The sequence below is a fragment of the Streptopelia decaocto genome (assembly GCF_964273445.1).
Source record: "Streptopelia decaocto genome assembly, chromosome: 3".
Lineage (NCBI taxonomy): Eukaryota > Metazoa > Chordata > Aves > Columbiformes > Columbidae > Streptopelia > Streptopelia decaocto.
In genome coordinates, this window is record NC_138656.1 from 67913750 (window position 1) to 67929468 (window position 15719).

At 36.2% G+C, this 15719-nt stretch overlaps 1 protein-coding gene across 1 annotated transcript in view; it reads left to right on the forward strand.

Moving 5' to 3' along the window:
* The first annotated feature begins 1235 nt into the window (after positions 1 to 1235).
* TBC1D32 (TBC1 domain family member 32) overlaps positions 1236 to 15719 on the forward strand; it is a 78958-nt gene continuing 64474 nt past the window's right edge. The window contains exons 1-12 of the mRNA XM_082047442.1: positions 1236 to 1290; positions 3583 to 3737; positions 7108 to 7269; positions 9208 to 9385; positions 10023 to 10094; positions 11226 to 11351; positions 12202 to 12280; positions 12431 to 12531; positions 12620 to 12681; positions 13182 to 13314; positions 14055 to 14114; positions 15198 to 15297. Of these exons, the coding sequence (XP_081903568.1) occupies positions 3583 to 3737; positions 7108 to 7269; positions 9208 to 9385; positions 10023 to 10094; positions 11226 to 11351; positions 12202 to 12280; positions 12431 to 12531; positions 12620 to 12681; positions 13182 to 13314; positions 14055 to 14114; positions 15198 to 15297 (1228 nt within the window). The 5' untranslated portion in view covers positions 1236 to 1290. The remainder of the gene's footprint in view (positions 1291 to 3582; positions 3738 to 7107; positions 7270 to 9207; positions 9386 to 10022; positions 10095 to 11225; positions 11352 to 12201; positions 12281 to 12430; positions 12532 to 12619; positions 12682 to 13181; positions 13315 to 14054; positions 14115 to 15197; positions 15298 to 15719) is intronic.

Below are 15719 nucleotides of genomic sequence, written 5' to 3' on the forward strand. Positions count from 1 at the left end.
GACAGGTTTATGTTTCAATTCCTGAATCATCAGTTTTCAACAAAAATACTGCATTTGACATGCTTGGCCCCAACCTACTAGTAGTTGTAATGTGTGAGAGTGGATCTCCACATTTAGGTAGCGCCCTGTTAACTGAAGGGGCTACAGATCCACTTACAGGAACATTTCGTTACAGAAGATTAGCATTACTGCCATTATCAAAATCATTAGAAAAAGTAGGAGTGAAGGATAAAAATGTACAATGTGTCACTGTACATGCAAGCACTGTCAAACATCATTACAAGTGTTTATTATAACTAATTTCTGGCTTGTTATAGCGACGCTAATGGAAAATTATTTCAAATCAGAATGCTTTCACTGTTTTCTGTTATTTATTTGTCAAATAGAAAAAAAAAATCCTATTGGTTCATTTAGCAATTCTTCCTCCATCCCAGGAGGTGACATAAGGTTAAAAAGCACTAGAAAATACCTTGGCATTCGTATTTTATTGACAAGATCTGCTCTCTTGCTGATGTAAATTGGGAGTAACAGCATGAGTGTTCTCCTCCGATTTCAGCGGAAAACCCGTGCACCAGAGAACCCTGGGGCCACCATGGGCTGGACAGAGGGAGCCGCGACACCCCGGCTTCAAGACAGGCAGAGCCGAGCTGCCTGCGGCTGCGTCTTTCACGAGCTGTGCTGGGGGGACCCTTTCCGATAAACACGGCCCAGTTACCCCAGCCGTGGCTTTTCCCGTGACATCGCCTGGGTACTTCACCACAGCGCTGAAAAAGAGGGGAAAGCACAGCTCAATTTTTGCCAAGGCCAGTGCTGTTCCTCATGCACGTATTTGACCGACAACACAGAGACCACCAAGACGCACTGTAACGTAGGACTGCCGGAGCCCAAGAGCCCCCGTGCAGCAAAGGAGGCCATTTCGTGCTTGATACCGTTTCCCCGGCACTGCTGGGACTGCCGGCCTGCCGCCCTTCCCGCCCCAGCGCTGGCCGCCCCGGTGGCGGGGAAGCCTGCGGCGGCGGAGAGCGCTGGCGGCCGGGGCCCGGAGGCAGCGAGAACACAGCCCCCCGGTGCCGGCGGCGGGAGCGGCAGCAGCTTCCCCGCCCGAGCAGGGGGGAGCAGGCGGCGGGCTAGGGCAGCCCAGCCCTCCCGCGTCCCGCCGGCCTCTCGCGATGTCGCTACGGGCCCTGCGAGACTCGGCAGCAGGCGCTGCCAGTTGCTAAGGGCCGTCGCCCGCGGAGACGCGCGGCCGCCGGGACGAGGAGGGGAGGGCAGGGCGGCTGCTGCCTCAAGGTGATTCCCGCCGGGTCGGGGGGCTCGGGGAGGGGGCAGCGGGAGCCGCGCACGGCGACGCCCGTATCCACAGCCCGCGGGACACGGCCGGGCCCCTGGAGCCTGGGGCTGGGCGGAACTGGGAGTGCGGGGCCGGGCCGGCCGAGGGGGCGCTTCGGAGACCTTCGCGGGGGCAGAGCGGGGTGGGCGGCTGCGGCACCGCCGTGCGAAACCGGTGCCTGGGGCGAACGCATCCGAGGTGGCCCGGAAAATACCACGTGTGCTGTTAGCGATAGCGTGAGAGACGGACCCGGCCAGGTGTAGCTTCTTCTCCTGATGCTTTTAGCAAGAGAAGTTGTCACTAGAGATCTGGTTGCTGCCAAAAAATTGATACACGGTTGACACGACTGAGGGTAAAAACCGAGAGAGGGTAGGAATTCCTGTGTTACTCGTATTTCTGTTAACAGCTGTCGTTGATTTGTTGCTAAAATTATCACTTTGTTATTTTGTTTGTTTTTGTTTTTCCCTGTTCAAAACCTTACTGAAGCCAAGGCTGGTGTAAGGATGAGCTCTGGCTACAACAGGCTGCCTCTGGCTTATCCCGTGGGTTTTGTGTCAGGCCTTGCAGTTGTGGAACAGTGCTGGGAAAATGAATTTCAACTTGAAAGGACTTCACAAACTGGGCTTGGGGTAACGTTTCTTAGGGACAAAACAATCATTTAAGTTTTGGACGGAAATGGAATGAGGAATATGCCTGCTGGGAAAAAAAAAAAAGGCCAACAACAACAAAACACTGAAGAACCAAACACAACAAACCACAAACCTTTACAAATGAGTTTTAAGAGAAATATATCTCTATTAGTGATTATATAAGTCAAATAAAACTTTTCAAAGCAAACTGGAGGTGAAACTACAATATTCTCATGAGCAGGGATTTACACTGATTGCCAACCAGTATCCAGATAAAAATGCCTAGTTATACCAAAAAAATAAGTGAAGTTTTTTGCAGAGTGTTAGGTTCATATAGTGTTAAGGTCAGCAGACAAGAGTGATGAGAGTAGTTTATATAGATGTAAAAATGCATTGACCTTGATTAAATATCTTGAGACTATAATTTATAAGAAAGAGGGCTTCAAATCAGGGAGTTAAGATTAGTAGAAGATTTTTTAAATATTATTTTAATGCTATTTCTGGTAAGATGGTTGAGGTAATGTTGACTTATGTTTGATCAAAATAAAATGTTTAGCAACTGTGCCACTTACCACAGAGAACTGCTAACTCACAGGACTGTTACTTTTTTGTAAAGGGTAACCCCTCCAGCTGGTGCTATATGCCTTTGATTTTTTTGTTGGTTAATAGTATTTAAGTATGAAGAAGTGATTTATTATGTTGTGTCTTCCAAATGTGCATATTGTTTATTCACAGCTGCTTACAGTGTCTTTGATTGACCTTTTTTAAAACAAGTCAAAGGTCTGTAAATCATTATTTCTCAAAGAGACTTGAAGTACGTAAGCTAGAACTGCCACTAGAGGTTGGAAGTCTTCATTGGCATATAAAGAAGTATAACCCATGAATTTAGGTTAATTAATTAATCAAGATAGAAATGAAGCTTTTGGGTGTTTTTTTTTTTGTTGTTTTTTGTTTGTTTGCAACCATTGAAAATTAACCTTAGAATACACTGTCTTCCTGACTTCTTGTTCCGGTTTTGCCAAGTAGCTGTGGTGTTAACTTGGGACTCTGTTAGGTCACTGCAGTTAGATAACCCCAGGGAAATTAAACAGTTCTGACAACTGCACCTGGCCCTTGTTGCCTGCAAAAATTGCCAGCACCTTCCATCATAGACATGGTGACAGCTCTGAGTAGAAGGATCCAAAAATCAGAACTGGGTGGTAATAGTTTATGAGGAGAAGCAGAGAGACTTGTAGAGGTTTCTCATCAAGGTACAATCACTACATCTGTAAAAAAACCCTTTTTAAAATTAATGTAGTCTTGTGCCTATTTGATGGACAAGTCCTCAAGCAGCAGAGGAGTATTCAGGATTTTTTTAATGCAATATCTTGTTTAAGGATATTGTACTAAGATAACAGGACATTTTTTGAAACTGATTTGATTGTTTTGTTTTCATTTTGTCTGAAGATAAACCCTATCAAATATTTCCTTTCTGCGGTCATGTCTTTTGATAGCATAATCTCATGTTGTTGATAACAGGAAAAAAGTGGTAGTTCAAGGGGTTTATGTTTTTCTTAGCATCTTGAGAGGAGGAAAAACCCCAAAACTAAGAGAGAATGTTATTCTTATATTTGCTTTATACAGATGTCTCACTTTACAAGCGAAGATGAAGCTCTGTTACAGTCTATGCTTAGACAGTTGCTGCAGAGTGTGAAGGAAAAAATCACTGGAGCCCCATCAGTAGAATGTGCAGAAGAGATTCTCTTGCATTTGGAGGAAACAGATGAGAACTTTCACAAGTAAAAATATTTTTGCTATTTTTAAGATTTTGAAGGAGGTGAAGTGTGTTGATCTATATTAGTGTAGGGAAATGTTTACAATTTATATTGCTTTATGAATATGTAAGTATTTGTATATACAGATATTCCTGTCACTAATCAGCACTCAAATTTGCTTATCTGGAGAATAATATTTTTTTTTTCCTCCCAATGTTAGTAATATGTTTTTGCTGTAACAGTAATTGACAAGCTGTTCATGAGAGAGGAACTTATAAAACTACCTGACTTAGTGAACTCTGATGCATCTTTACACGTAATGTATTAAATGAATATGTGAACAGAAGCTGGAAGACATCCTCACTGAAAGCTGTCAGGCAGTATTTTTCACATCTGCCAGACAATATGGTTTTGTTTTTCAAAAAAAGGTAAATTTTCAGGAGGCTACTTGGCTTCCATATTTTGTTGTTCTGTCTGGCTTGTGTTACTGAACCCTTGTATTTGTTATGAGATAGTAGTTCTTTGAATTTATGTTTTAAATAAAGCAGAAATGTGTCCCCATCTCACTTTACTTAAATCAGACTTGACAGTGTGACTTCACTTGCATGCGATCTAGATTTCTGGAGGCCACACTCCTTTTTCCTTTCCATGGTATTCCAACTTGTTTATTTTTTTGTTACATGGGAGATTTTTAGTATGCATTTATGATAAATCAAGAAAATATCAAGATGAAAATTATCTTGAAGACATTTTAGTAAAGACCAGAGTTCTGTGTCCTGACTTCTTTTGAAAAAGCTGTTTTCCTGCCAGTTTTTTTCAGAAGTGACACTATCTATGTTCTCTTAAATTTGTCTAGCTTTTGGCATTGCTTTGTCAGAGGTAGAAGTTAGGTAAAAATAAGTAAGTGAAATAGTGACATTTTAGACAAACGCTAGTTCTGTAATCTTAAAACTATCATTCTTTTGTATCTTTTGAAGATACTAAATGCTTTAATTTTTAGCTCAATTTAAATTTGTACTACAGATTGTATCAGATAACACTTTTGTTGGCAGTCTTGAGAATTTTGAACAGCAGGTGACAAGCATGAGAGCAAAACAGTTGGTTATAAACATATCAAAATCATTTTTATTTAAAGGAAGATGTGGACAGTAAAAGAACCCAAACAACCAAAAACCTATGAAATTACTTTTGGCAATATTTCTTCTGGGTACTTATTAGGAGAATACCCAGGGTGAGGAGTAATGGCTACAACTGGTGGACACAATGCATACATGATTTTGCCTTTTAGAAGAGTGAAACGTGGCATCCATTAATCTTTTTGCTATGTTAAAAAAATAGTGATCCTAAAGATACTTTATTTTCATGAGAATAATTCAAACTTTACATTTAATGGAAAATTAAGTGATGCTTTAAATGCAGAATGTGAGCTTTGCTCTCTGGCGCTGGAATTTTTCTAGTGGTATTCTAGTCTTGTTCATGACCCATGGCAGTATGGGTTGGTTTTCGTGGCGGGTCAGAGAGGTCGTTTGCTGGTTTATTAGTGAGACCATTAAGAAACTTTCTCTTTGACCCTTACCCCGTCCATCCAGACTGCAAGCTCCTTTATTGGTAGTGTGTCCTTTTGGATTGCACAATATGCTAGTTCTGATCAGCATTTTTCCTGCCTCATGGTTATTTTGCCTCAGTAATTTTATCAGACTTTGAGGCCTTACATTATCTTTTGTTTCAACTTTGATGTAGAAAAGACAGAAACACAGCATCCTTGGAAAGCTAACATAAAGGAAAATTGAATCAAGTTCAAAATTTATTTGCAGTTGTAGAAATCAGATTTTTTAACTGTATAAGTAGCATGTTTTCTGCTGTATTTTTTCCTTAAAATCCTAGAGTTTTTTAACACTTTATCTGTTTGTTTGTTTGTTTATTTTTTCCTGTCACTTCCTTTGTAAGCTCAACCAGATCAGTCTGACTTGATTCTGCATGGTAAGAAGTAGTTCTGTCATTGCTGAAACACTTATTTGTTACAAAACATTTCTAAGATGGAAGAATGATGCAGAAGATCAAGGCTAGGACATCAAGCAGACATTACCTTAGTGACATGGATAGTGATGTGATTGCTGTGTCTGTCAGAGAGAAGCAGTCACTGCAAAAATGTATACACTGGAATGCTACTGTTACAGGACAAATGGGAGAAGGTTTTATGAAAGCTTTCATTCAGTGGAGAGTCGTGTGAAATTTCCTTATGATAGAAGTAAAAAGCCAGCCTTGAAGACAATTGAAAATGCAAATACACGTTTCCATCTTTCTTGAGATGTATTTCTGTTATTTTCATTGAGAACAAATGTGATATAGGAATGGAAATAAGTGGGAAATAAAAAAAATAAAAAGGGACTGTTATACCCGATGGAACTTGAGGTAGGCAATCCAGTGAGGAAGTATGTAGCATGATACAAGACACAATTTTCTATTCTGATTTATTTTTATATATCTTGAACGTAGTCTGATATTTATTTATTTATTTATTTAATATCCAAGAAAGGCAAAAGCTGCTGTCTTAACAGTTGCTTTTATTATATTTGCATTTTATAGCTTTAGACTCTGTACCTATGGTGACTGACTTTTTAATTTTAATTTTTCTCACTCTGTGTTTATCTGAATTAACACAAAGTAGTTGCACATCTGCATTTGATATAATGAAAGTATAACGATGCATCTTTTGTTTATATATGATTACTTTTTTTGTGTTACTGTTTGCCTCACCTTTTGTACAAATTGGAAGACTAACAAAAAAAAAAAGTTTATGTATTCTGAGCACTATTTTTTTCAGTAATTTCTGTAGCAATACAGAATCTGGGGATGCAGTGAGAGTCTTTCCTTTGAAATGCCACTCTGATTATTTTCGTGTTTAAACAAGTTTCTGTATCTAATAACAAGAGCATGAAGTGCCCATTTCCTTACGTTATGTCCCTGTAATTATAGACAGTCACTTTGAGTGAGATCTTCAGCATACTTTCATGACAAACAGACTTTCATAAACCGTAGACATGCTTCTATGCTAGAATTTATAAATTGTTTTTCCTGTGTTTCTTCTCATTTTGTGTCTATACTGCATAAATAATAACAACAGATGGATATACTGTAACACAAAGCTATGTTCAGGATGCTCCAAGTAATTTTTTTTTTTTTTAATTTTTAATTTAAGATTAATATTGAAGAAACCAGAACTTTACTTTGTTTATTTACACCAGTAAAGTATTTCTCTAGAAGTCATAAAACCTTACCTTAAAGTAACAGGTCTTCTGGGAGAGAAGGTAGCTGATGTTGATACAATGTTGAAGACATTTGATCATGAGCTCAAGGAAATCTGTTACATTTTAATTTTGTATATTTGTTGCAGCTATGAGTTCGTGAAATACCTTAGACAATATATAAATAATACTGTGGGATCTGTGATTGAAGAAGAAACAGAAAAATGTACTTCTGCTCAAAATCAGGGGGAAGTATCTGGCTATGACACACTTGTCCAACAAGTTACTAAGAAGACCCGTGAGTCAAGAGAGTGAGTATATACATGTTTTCTTCTTGGTCTTTGTCTCCCTTTCTCCTTTCCAGAACTTATTTTGAAAAAATACATTCTGAACCAATGGGTAACAAAAATGATTATTTGCTTTCAAAAATGGATGCTAAGCAATTGAGATATTCCCACCCTACATTGCAGTTCGTCATGCTTTGTCTCACTCTGGAATTAAGCCTATGAACTATTGCATAAAAAGATCAATAGCAAATGTATGAAGTTTTTGATTCATCTAGGACTGGAGTTGGGCAGGGGCAGAATTTGAGAGAAGAATCACTACCTCATACTATTTTGCTAGCTGCAAATTAAATTTGTTTGTGATACAGAAGTTGGCCTAAAGGAAAAATTGGTTTCATTACGTATTAAAGTTTTATAATTTCCTTAGATATAAATGGAGAATCTACATGACAGTGTTTTTTTCTAATAATAAATATATATATATATGTGTGTGTGTGTGTGTGTATATATATATATATAAATAAATAAATTAGAATACGTGTATGTTTTTTAAGCTTTCTTCTTTGGGATCTAGCCAGGTGTCCTGTGAGAGTAGTAGGAGTAGTATGTTCAATCAGATCTACTTTTACTAAGGAGTTTAAAAACTAAAGCTTGAGCTATATTACTTTGTATCTTAGTGTACATGCAAAGATACTTCTACAGTGTTGCCCATATAGTGTAGAATAAGTATGTGGACCAACTGTATAATTATCCAAGATTTTTTGACTCAGACTGTCAGCTAGAAATCAGTAGGTGTGTAAAACCACGTGTGAGCATATTGTTGGATCTGTGGTCCAGATTAATTGGCTTTTGAAGACCGTATTTAGTTAAGAAGCCTTAAGTAAAAAAACCTCTGTGTTTACCAGTTAAATAGTTTGTTTTTGGTCTTCTCTTCGTTTCTGACTTTATTCACCTTGCTATGAACATTAAAATAACTTTTACTTGGAATACAGGGGGTATAGCTCTCAGTAAATTTTCATGCTTTGGATTTCAAATTTACACAGACACATAATTGCTGTGATTCTTTATAGCAGTGTTCAGTAGTACTTATAAAATGGATTTAAATATATACAGCTATTTCCATAAAATACATAAAACTTCAAAAGTTTAGTTTATACATCACATTGTTGGAATTCCTGTTCAAATTCTAACTATATCATAGTGCTTAAAGCAGTTCTAGAAATATTGTTTTTTTAATTGAAACAGACAGTATACTTCTGTCATCATAGTGAATCAGATCCTTGCCTCTCTATTTTTAATTGTCATAGAGAGTCATAATGAGGGCTTTACTGAGGTTGAACCACTACAATGTAAAAACAATGTAATTAAATTGAGCACCTGATATGAACATTTTACAATAGGATGTATTTCTGAAGCAGCCTTTGTTTTGAATTGCTTCCTTGTAGATATTATTATTCAATTTATGTAAATTCAGCAAAACCAGAGTTTTTCTAAAGAGAATGATTTAGTGTGCATGACCTGTACTGAATATCTTGAATCAGGATGTTGTGTTCTCTTCTATTGGTTCTGCTCAAGGCTTAGGGCAGAAGAAAAATTGTATGTTGAACTTAAAGAAATATAAACAGTAACAAGGATGAGAACTGGCCTGTTTTCTCAGGCATAGGTTCTCCCTGTTTGTGGATTCACATTGTTCTTTGTTAGGAACCTCTCAGAACAGGATTATGTTAGTGGTATTTAATTCATTGATTTTTAGAAGGGCAAAAAGGAATTTTATTATGATTTTAAAATATAATTCTCTGAAACATTTAAGGCATATACATGTTTTAATGTTCATTTTGGATTTGTGTTTGTTTTTCACTCCATTCTGTAAATTTAGTGAGTTCAAGTCTAAGTACCATTATCCACGTTTTAGTGAATATTTTTCTTTTTGCGCTCTTAAATATTAAAATTATCTTTACTTTGAAGATACAGAGAAATGATGCATGCCTTGAAGAATGTCATGATGGTTGTAGTAGAATCTTTGATTAACAAGTTTGAAGAAGATCGGATGCGTAATAAGGAGCTGGATAGTAAAACAAGGAATGGACGTCAGAGTGGCTGTTACACAGACAACTGTTCTGACAGTGACTCCTCACTTAACCAAGTATGACGTGTTTTCTTTCTGTTGCAAAATAAGCATGGTACTGCAAAATTGTTAAGTTTCTGTCAGTGGAGATTGAGAACAGCCCTAGAAAAAGATCGATACTTCCTTTCTTCTGTAGATCCCAAAATGACTTAATCACCTTCCTTTCACTCTGAAGTAGTAAGTGTATTAGATATCTAACCTTTGGACAGCGTATGCTAGATGAGATTGATATGCCCATCTGCTCTAAAGTACCTGTGCAAGTACTGCATTGGTAAAGATAAAATAATGGTAAAAGCAATACATCGTCTAACTTTTTGTGATTTTACTTTAGGAGCCAAGTAATGTGCAGTTCATTACCAGACTACTGCACTATGCTGTATTACTGAATGAATGATTATAAGGGATTTTATGAAGATACGGGAAACTTTTAAGTAAAGCAAAGCAAAATATGTAACAGTAATTTTGTTGCTGTAAATTTAACTTTGGACAAATAGCAGAAAACATTTAGAATATTGACTTTAATGTTAAATTAGTATAAATGTTGATTTCCTAATTATTAAAAGTAAATTAGATATCAGAAAGACTGATGATTTTAATCTTTTGCTGTTCAGTTTAATAAAATGTACTAATGATCATTTTGTAATGTGTATTACAGAGTTATACATTCATGAGTCAAGAACAGTTGCAGCTGCTTGTGGAAAGGCTTGACCCTATTCAGCCTAAGGAAGTAAGTTTCAAAGAAGTAAAATGTTAATACAAATTAGCATATTGGAAAACAGACTGTATGTGCATAAGAGTTCTTATGTACCTAAGTGAAATCTTTGTTGGTTCATGTATCTTGTTTTTTGGGTTTTTTTGTTTTGTTTTTTGGTTGGTTGGTTTTTTGGTTTGTGGTTTTTTTTTTTGTTTTTGTTAGGTGTTCATGTCTATAGATGGGTACTTTTAGCTTGGCAAAAGTTGTTCTGTGAGAAATAAAGTTATTGAAGCTTATTTTCCTGTATATGTGCCCCTTGCCCTTACTGGTAACTTCTGTGTTGTCCTTTGTGTTACCCCTAAGAGAAGAGAGAGATGCTTTCTGATTTGCCAACAGGCTGCTGCCAGATGGAATCTATAAAGTCCCAGTTAGGTTTGCCTTCCTGCCAGTGGCAGTACTAATCTGGGTCTCTAACCATCAGTCAGCACCAGCTGCTGATGTTTTTGAAGCTTGGAGAAACATAATTTTGATAGTGCTGTCCTAGTAAGATTTGTTTTGAACTGTCTGGCAGTTGAAAAAAGCATCGTAGGTGGGAACTGGTATAAATATTGATTGAGTTTTATTAGAAAACAAGTTGAAAAGTCTGATGTTGTTAAATATTGATAAAATTTCCTACGGTTGGTTTCAGTAATAGGAAATAAATTACTAGAGATTACAGTTGTTTATGAGTAGAACAAAAAAAAAAGCTTATTTGACATTATGAAACTTCAGCACTAAAGCATAATGTCTAATAAATCTGTTTTCAGTTTACTGACATTTTAGAGAGCTGCCAGGCACATTTATGTTGTTTGGTGATACTTTCCTGTATTCCTTGATAACAAAATGTTTTATTACAATCAGAAACTAGAACATAATCCTTGCATCCAGTGTTGAAAACCTATATAAGATGGTTTTGTTGCTCCTTCAAATACATATTTTTTTTTCCTCAGTGATGTAGTGGTTTGTCTAAATTACCATAAAAACATCACAAGAGATAAGTATTTTGGAATGATCTGTTCTACAGCCAGATCCTCTTTCTTTCTTCCTCCAAATTATATTGTAAATTACGTATTTGAGAGGTTACTGTGAAAGGACTTGTGGTGTTTATCCTTTTGACCACTTCAGGTTCGCCAGGAAGCATTGCAGACACTGTGCTTTGTTCCTCCCTCTGATATACTGAACTCTGAGGGTTGGCCAACTCTGCGTAAGCATCTAACAACGTCTCTGGCAGATCCTGATGCAACACTCGGTGTAAGTTCATGTTCTGTATTTAGTTATCAGCTGTGTAGCCATAGTAAAGAGTACTGAAGAGGAGTAAAAAGTTACATGTATTATGAGTAGTCCAGCAGCATCCCAAGATATTTTCTTATTGGTGTATATATCACATAAACTCTTTCTGAGGTAAAAGAACTACATGATTCCATCAGGTCTTGATTGAAAGGATTACAACAGGATTGCAATAGGGTTTTTAGAGACTGGAGTACTCATTGACATATCTTTTAATGGGAGCACGGAGGTTTGAACGTCTTTTAGCAAACATGTAAAAAAAATTGATAAAACTTTTCTGTAAAACATGTCCTATTAATATTTCCTATTTAAGTCAGGTATGTGCTCCACGATGATGAGAAAATGATACATAGTAATATTACACAAGCACTGAGGAATCTTTTTTCTTTGAGTTTTAAAATGATTACCAAATATATATGAAAGTTGGCTCAGCTGTTGTCACATATTTGTCTTTCAGCTTAGAAGGTCCACAGTTTCTTTTAAAACAATGGTAGTCACAAGTCACTGGTATGTTTAATAACATAAAAACATTAATGTTAGTGGAAAAGTACAGTAATATTTCCTGATCTACTTCATTGTATCTCAGTGAGGGTTTGCATTGGTGCTGTCAGTTAAAGTGTTAAAATAAAATTTCCTTTGGACTGTAGGTTCCGTGCTCCCAAACTGTATATTTTTATAAAATATGCATAGCATTTGTAGAGATATCCGAGCAGTATATAATGTTAAGAATAATGCCACTACATATTAATTATTGTGCAATAATAATACACAGTTACATAACTATTTAATACATTGCTTGCTTTTTCTCCTGTAGGAGAAAGTTCTTAGGTTCTATGCAAAAACCTTTTCTTCCTCTCCATTTAATATGACAAGAGATGTCTATACAAGTTTAGGTATGTGCATTTAATTACATTTAAGACTTCATAAGTCATATATTTCCTGAAAATCAGTTAACTTGTATAATGAATCTGTATAATACAGTCTGTTTAGTCACTATTGTAATGGAGATGAGGTGTTGTTTTTTTTTTTTTCTTCTTTTTTAGCAAGACACTTGGAGTTGTACTTTCTTTCTGGAGAATATTCTCTTCGTGTTTCAGCTGGTCTGGATGTATCTAACACAGATGTAAATCGTTTACTTAAAAAGGTATAGGTGAACTTACTGTACCTTTTTTATCATTACCAAAACATCAAGGTTTATTTTTTTTTTTTAATTTTAATAATTATTTTTTCAGGTCCGCCTTCTGAATGAGTACCAAAAAGAAGCTCCATCTTCCTGGATTCGTCATCCAGAAAAGTATGCCACCTTTGAAAAGCTGTCACTGTTTATTAATGTAATAATTTTTGACATATAATTAGATGCGTATAATTTTAGCAAAGAGTTGCTTACAGGATACACAGATGACTGGTCAGTGATAACGGGGGAATAAAAATAGAGGGTGGGAAAAGTGGAATAGGAGTAGTCATGGGTCATATTAAGCTTCTTGCTTAGCTTTTGAAGTGTTCTAAGTGCTTTTTAACAAAAAAAAAAAAAGAAAGATTTACGAAGTAACAAGTGTAATATTTAGCACTTAGAAAATATGTAATAATTTAGGAGAATATGCATGAATGTTAGCATTATTTTGCTTCATGATAATACTAAGGATTAATATCCTTACGAGGTCTAGTTCAACATAATGTTGTTATTTATGATCTATCTGAACAAGGTTTTACAAGAAATTTGTTCCTAAATATTACTATTGGAAAGATTTAAGTGATTTTTTTTTTCTGTTCATTTTTTCCTATTTGTGTCATAAGGTACATGGAAGAAGTAGTGGAGAGTACCTTGTCACTTTTGTCGGTAAAACACGAGGCTAATCCAGATTTTTTGAGTCCTGTCTACTTCTTGGCTTTGCTAGATATCAAAGCAGTATGGTTTAAAAAGTGGACGGTAAGCAAAAAAACTCCAACCCAACAAACCATAACTTGTTCATGTCTGACATGTATTTTGAAAAGTCTGATTTATGACTGTTATTATCACAGACCTATTGTGTTCTCATAACAACCTATAATGAGCACTGTAATTAGGGAAGTCCGTTTTGTTTGTTTGGTTGGTTGCTTTTGTTTTTTGGCATTTATGTCCTTTGCCCTTTAACACTACTTTCTCCTTCTATGTCTATTCAGTTACAAGTTTTCATAAAATTACTGAGAAGTTACTGTGCTTCGTTACTTCAGTTCCTTTGCCGTAATCAGCTGATAGCCATAAAAAGATGCAAATATTTTTCTGGAAGAAGTGATGAGCATGAAAGCACAGTTATATATATGATACACTGCATACAACTTGCTAACCTCTAGTGGACATAGTGCTTTTTGCAGCCTACAATGTGTAAACTTATAATTTAGGATTTACATAGCGATGTCAAAACACACAGTCTAACAATTCAGTGTAGTTATTGTTTTTCTGTTTTACTGCATGTTGTGCTACATGTTTTTGTAATTACCATTTTTTTTGTCATCTTAAATGTACTGAAAACAAAAGGCTCAGTTGAGTATAATACTGGCTTACACAAGCTGGAGTTCAGTACATGGAATATGTACTGTGCGAAGGATCCCTAACAGAACAGAATTGTAGATAATTTCTTTCTTCAACATATGTTTAAAGTTGACATTAGGTCTTCTTTGTCATTTTAGCATGCGTATTACAGCAGAGCAGTGGTACTTAGGCTTTTGGAAAAGAAGTATAAGTCTTTGGTAAGTATTTCCCAAGGCAGATTTACTGCTTTGCACACAGTGGTTTGAACTTTTTTTTTCCCTTTTATTTCCCATTTTGTCAGAGGTGTTCCATGTTGTTTAGCTAGATTAACCTTTTGGATTTTTTTTTTTTACTTTGCTGAAATTTGAATTTCTCTTTTCATTGTTAAATGAAAAGCAGGATATGTGACCGGCTCTGTGTTAAGGGAAATTTGTATGTTTTATCGCAGGTGTTCAATAAAGATTATTATTTATTAAACCCTTGTGTTACATTCGTATTTAGAATTATTTCTGACAATGTATAAAAATAACAAATGGTGCTTGAAAAAATATCATAAAGACTCCATGCTGAGTTTGGATTTTTGATGTGTTCTTTAAGTTGTGATGTCAGGCATTAAGGATTCAAAGTGTCAGCAAGATAAATTGGGAAAACATCTCTATGTAGGTGTTAATATCACATATTCTGTATGGGCAGATCTCTTCACTAGGATGGAAGTTTCATTGCTTTCACTAAGACCAATATAAGTGTGGAATCCATTCATATAGACAGGATTTCGGCTATGTTTTGTAAAATCTTGTAATACAAATGAAATACGATGTAAACTATATGTGACTGATAAAACCTTAAGATGGGAGGCAAGGGTACAGCTATGATAATGGTACATAGCACTGTAATAGCATTGACAGCACCCAACAGTCAGACTTACAGTTTAGTAAGTGGTGTATTCAAAGCAAAGTTTTCCCTGTGTGGAAAATGAAGATCTTCCATAGTAATGACAATATGGTAATCACAGATTGCTATTAACTTCTCAAAATACTTGCATGTTTTCTGTACTCTTCTTTGTAGATTGTCTTAATGCTTATGGAGCTGATAGTGTGGTAATTTAATAATAGTAATGTATTTTAATAGCCCTATAAAATTTTGCTTCCTGTTGGTTAACACATCCAAAGCACTGAAACATGAGGTAAGTGTCGTGAAGTGGATCTTTAAGTTCTTTGTTAAAGGACAGTACTTGTACACAAGAGAGAATGAATTTATTGCAAAATACCAGGTATTTTATTATTTTGTGCTTTTTTCCACAGATTAATGCAGCTGTCCAGCAATGTCTTGATTATTTTGAATTATGCAAGGCAGTAGTAAATAAAAAATCCAGAGTCAATGACTTCTTCCAGCAGGACTCTAGTGAGTATCTTTGCAGTGTCTTGCATTACATGCATGTACATCCACATTCTCTAGGTCAGCAGTGTCAAACTCATTTTCACCAGGGCCACATCAGCCTCTCGCTTTCCTTCAAAGGGCCGAATGTAATTTTAGAACTGTATGTAGTTACATTCATACACTCCTAATATTACATTTGGACTTTTGAAGGCAACTGCAAGGCTAATGTGGCACCAGTGAAAATGAGTTTGACACCTCTGCTCAAGGTCTTTGAGCATGCTGCCTCAAGAGGAAGACATTCTATCTGTTCTTTTTTTTCCCCAAATATTGTATGTGTGCTGTTTGAGAGAACAATAATAGCAATGTCTAGTTACATAAGCTGTCTGTCTTTATATACAAAATGAGCCATAACGTTCCAGCTAGTAGCTACGTACTGTGAAGTAAAC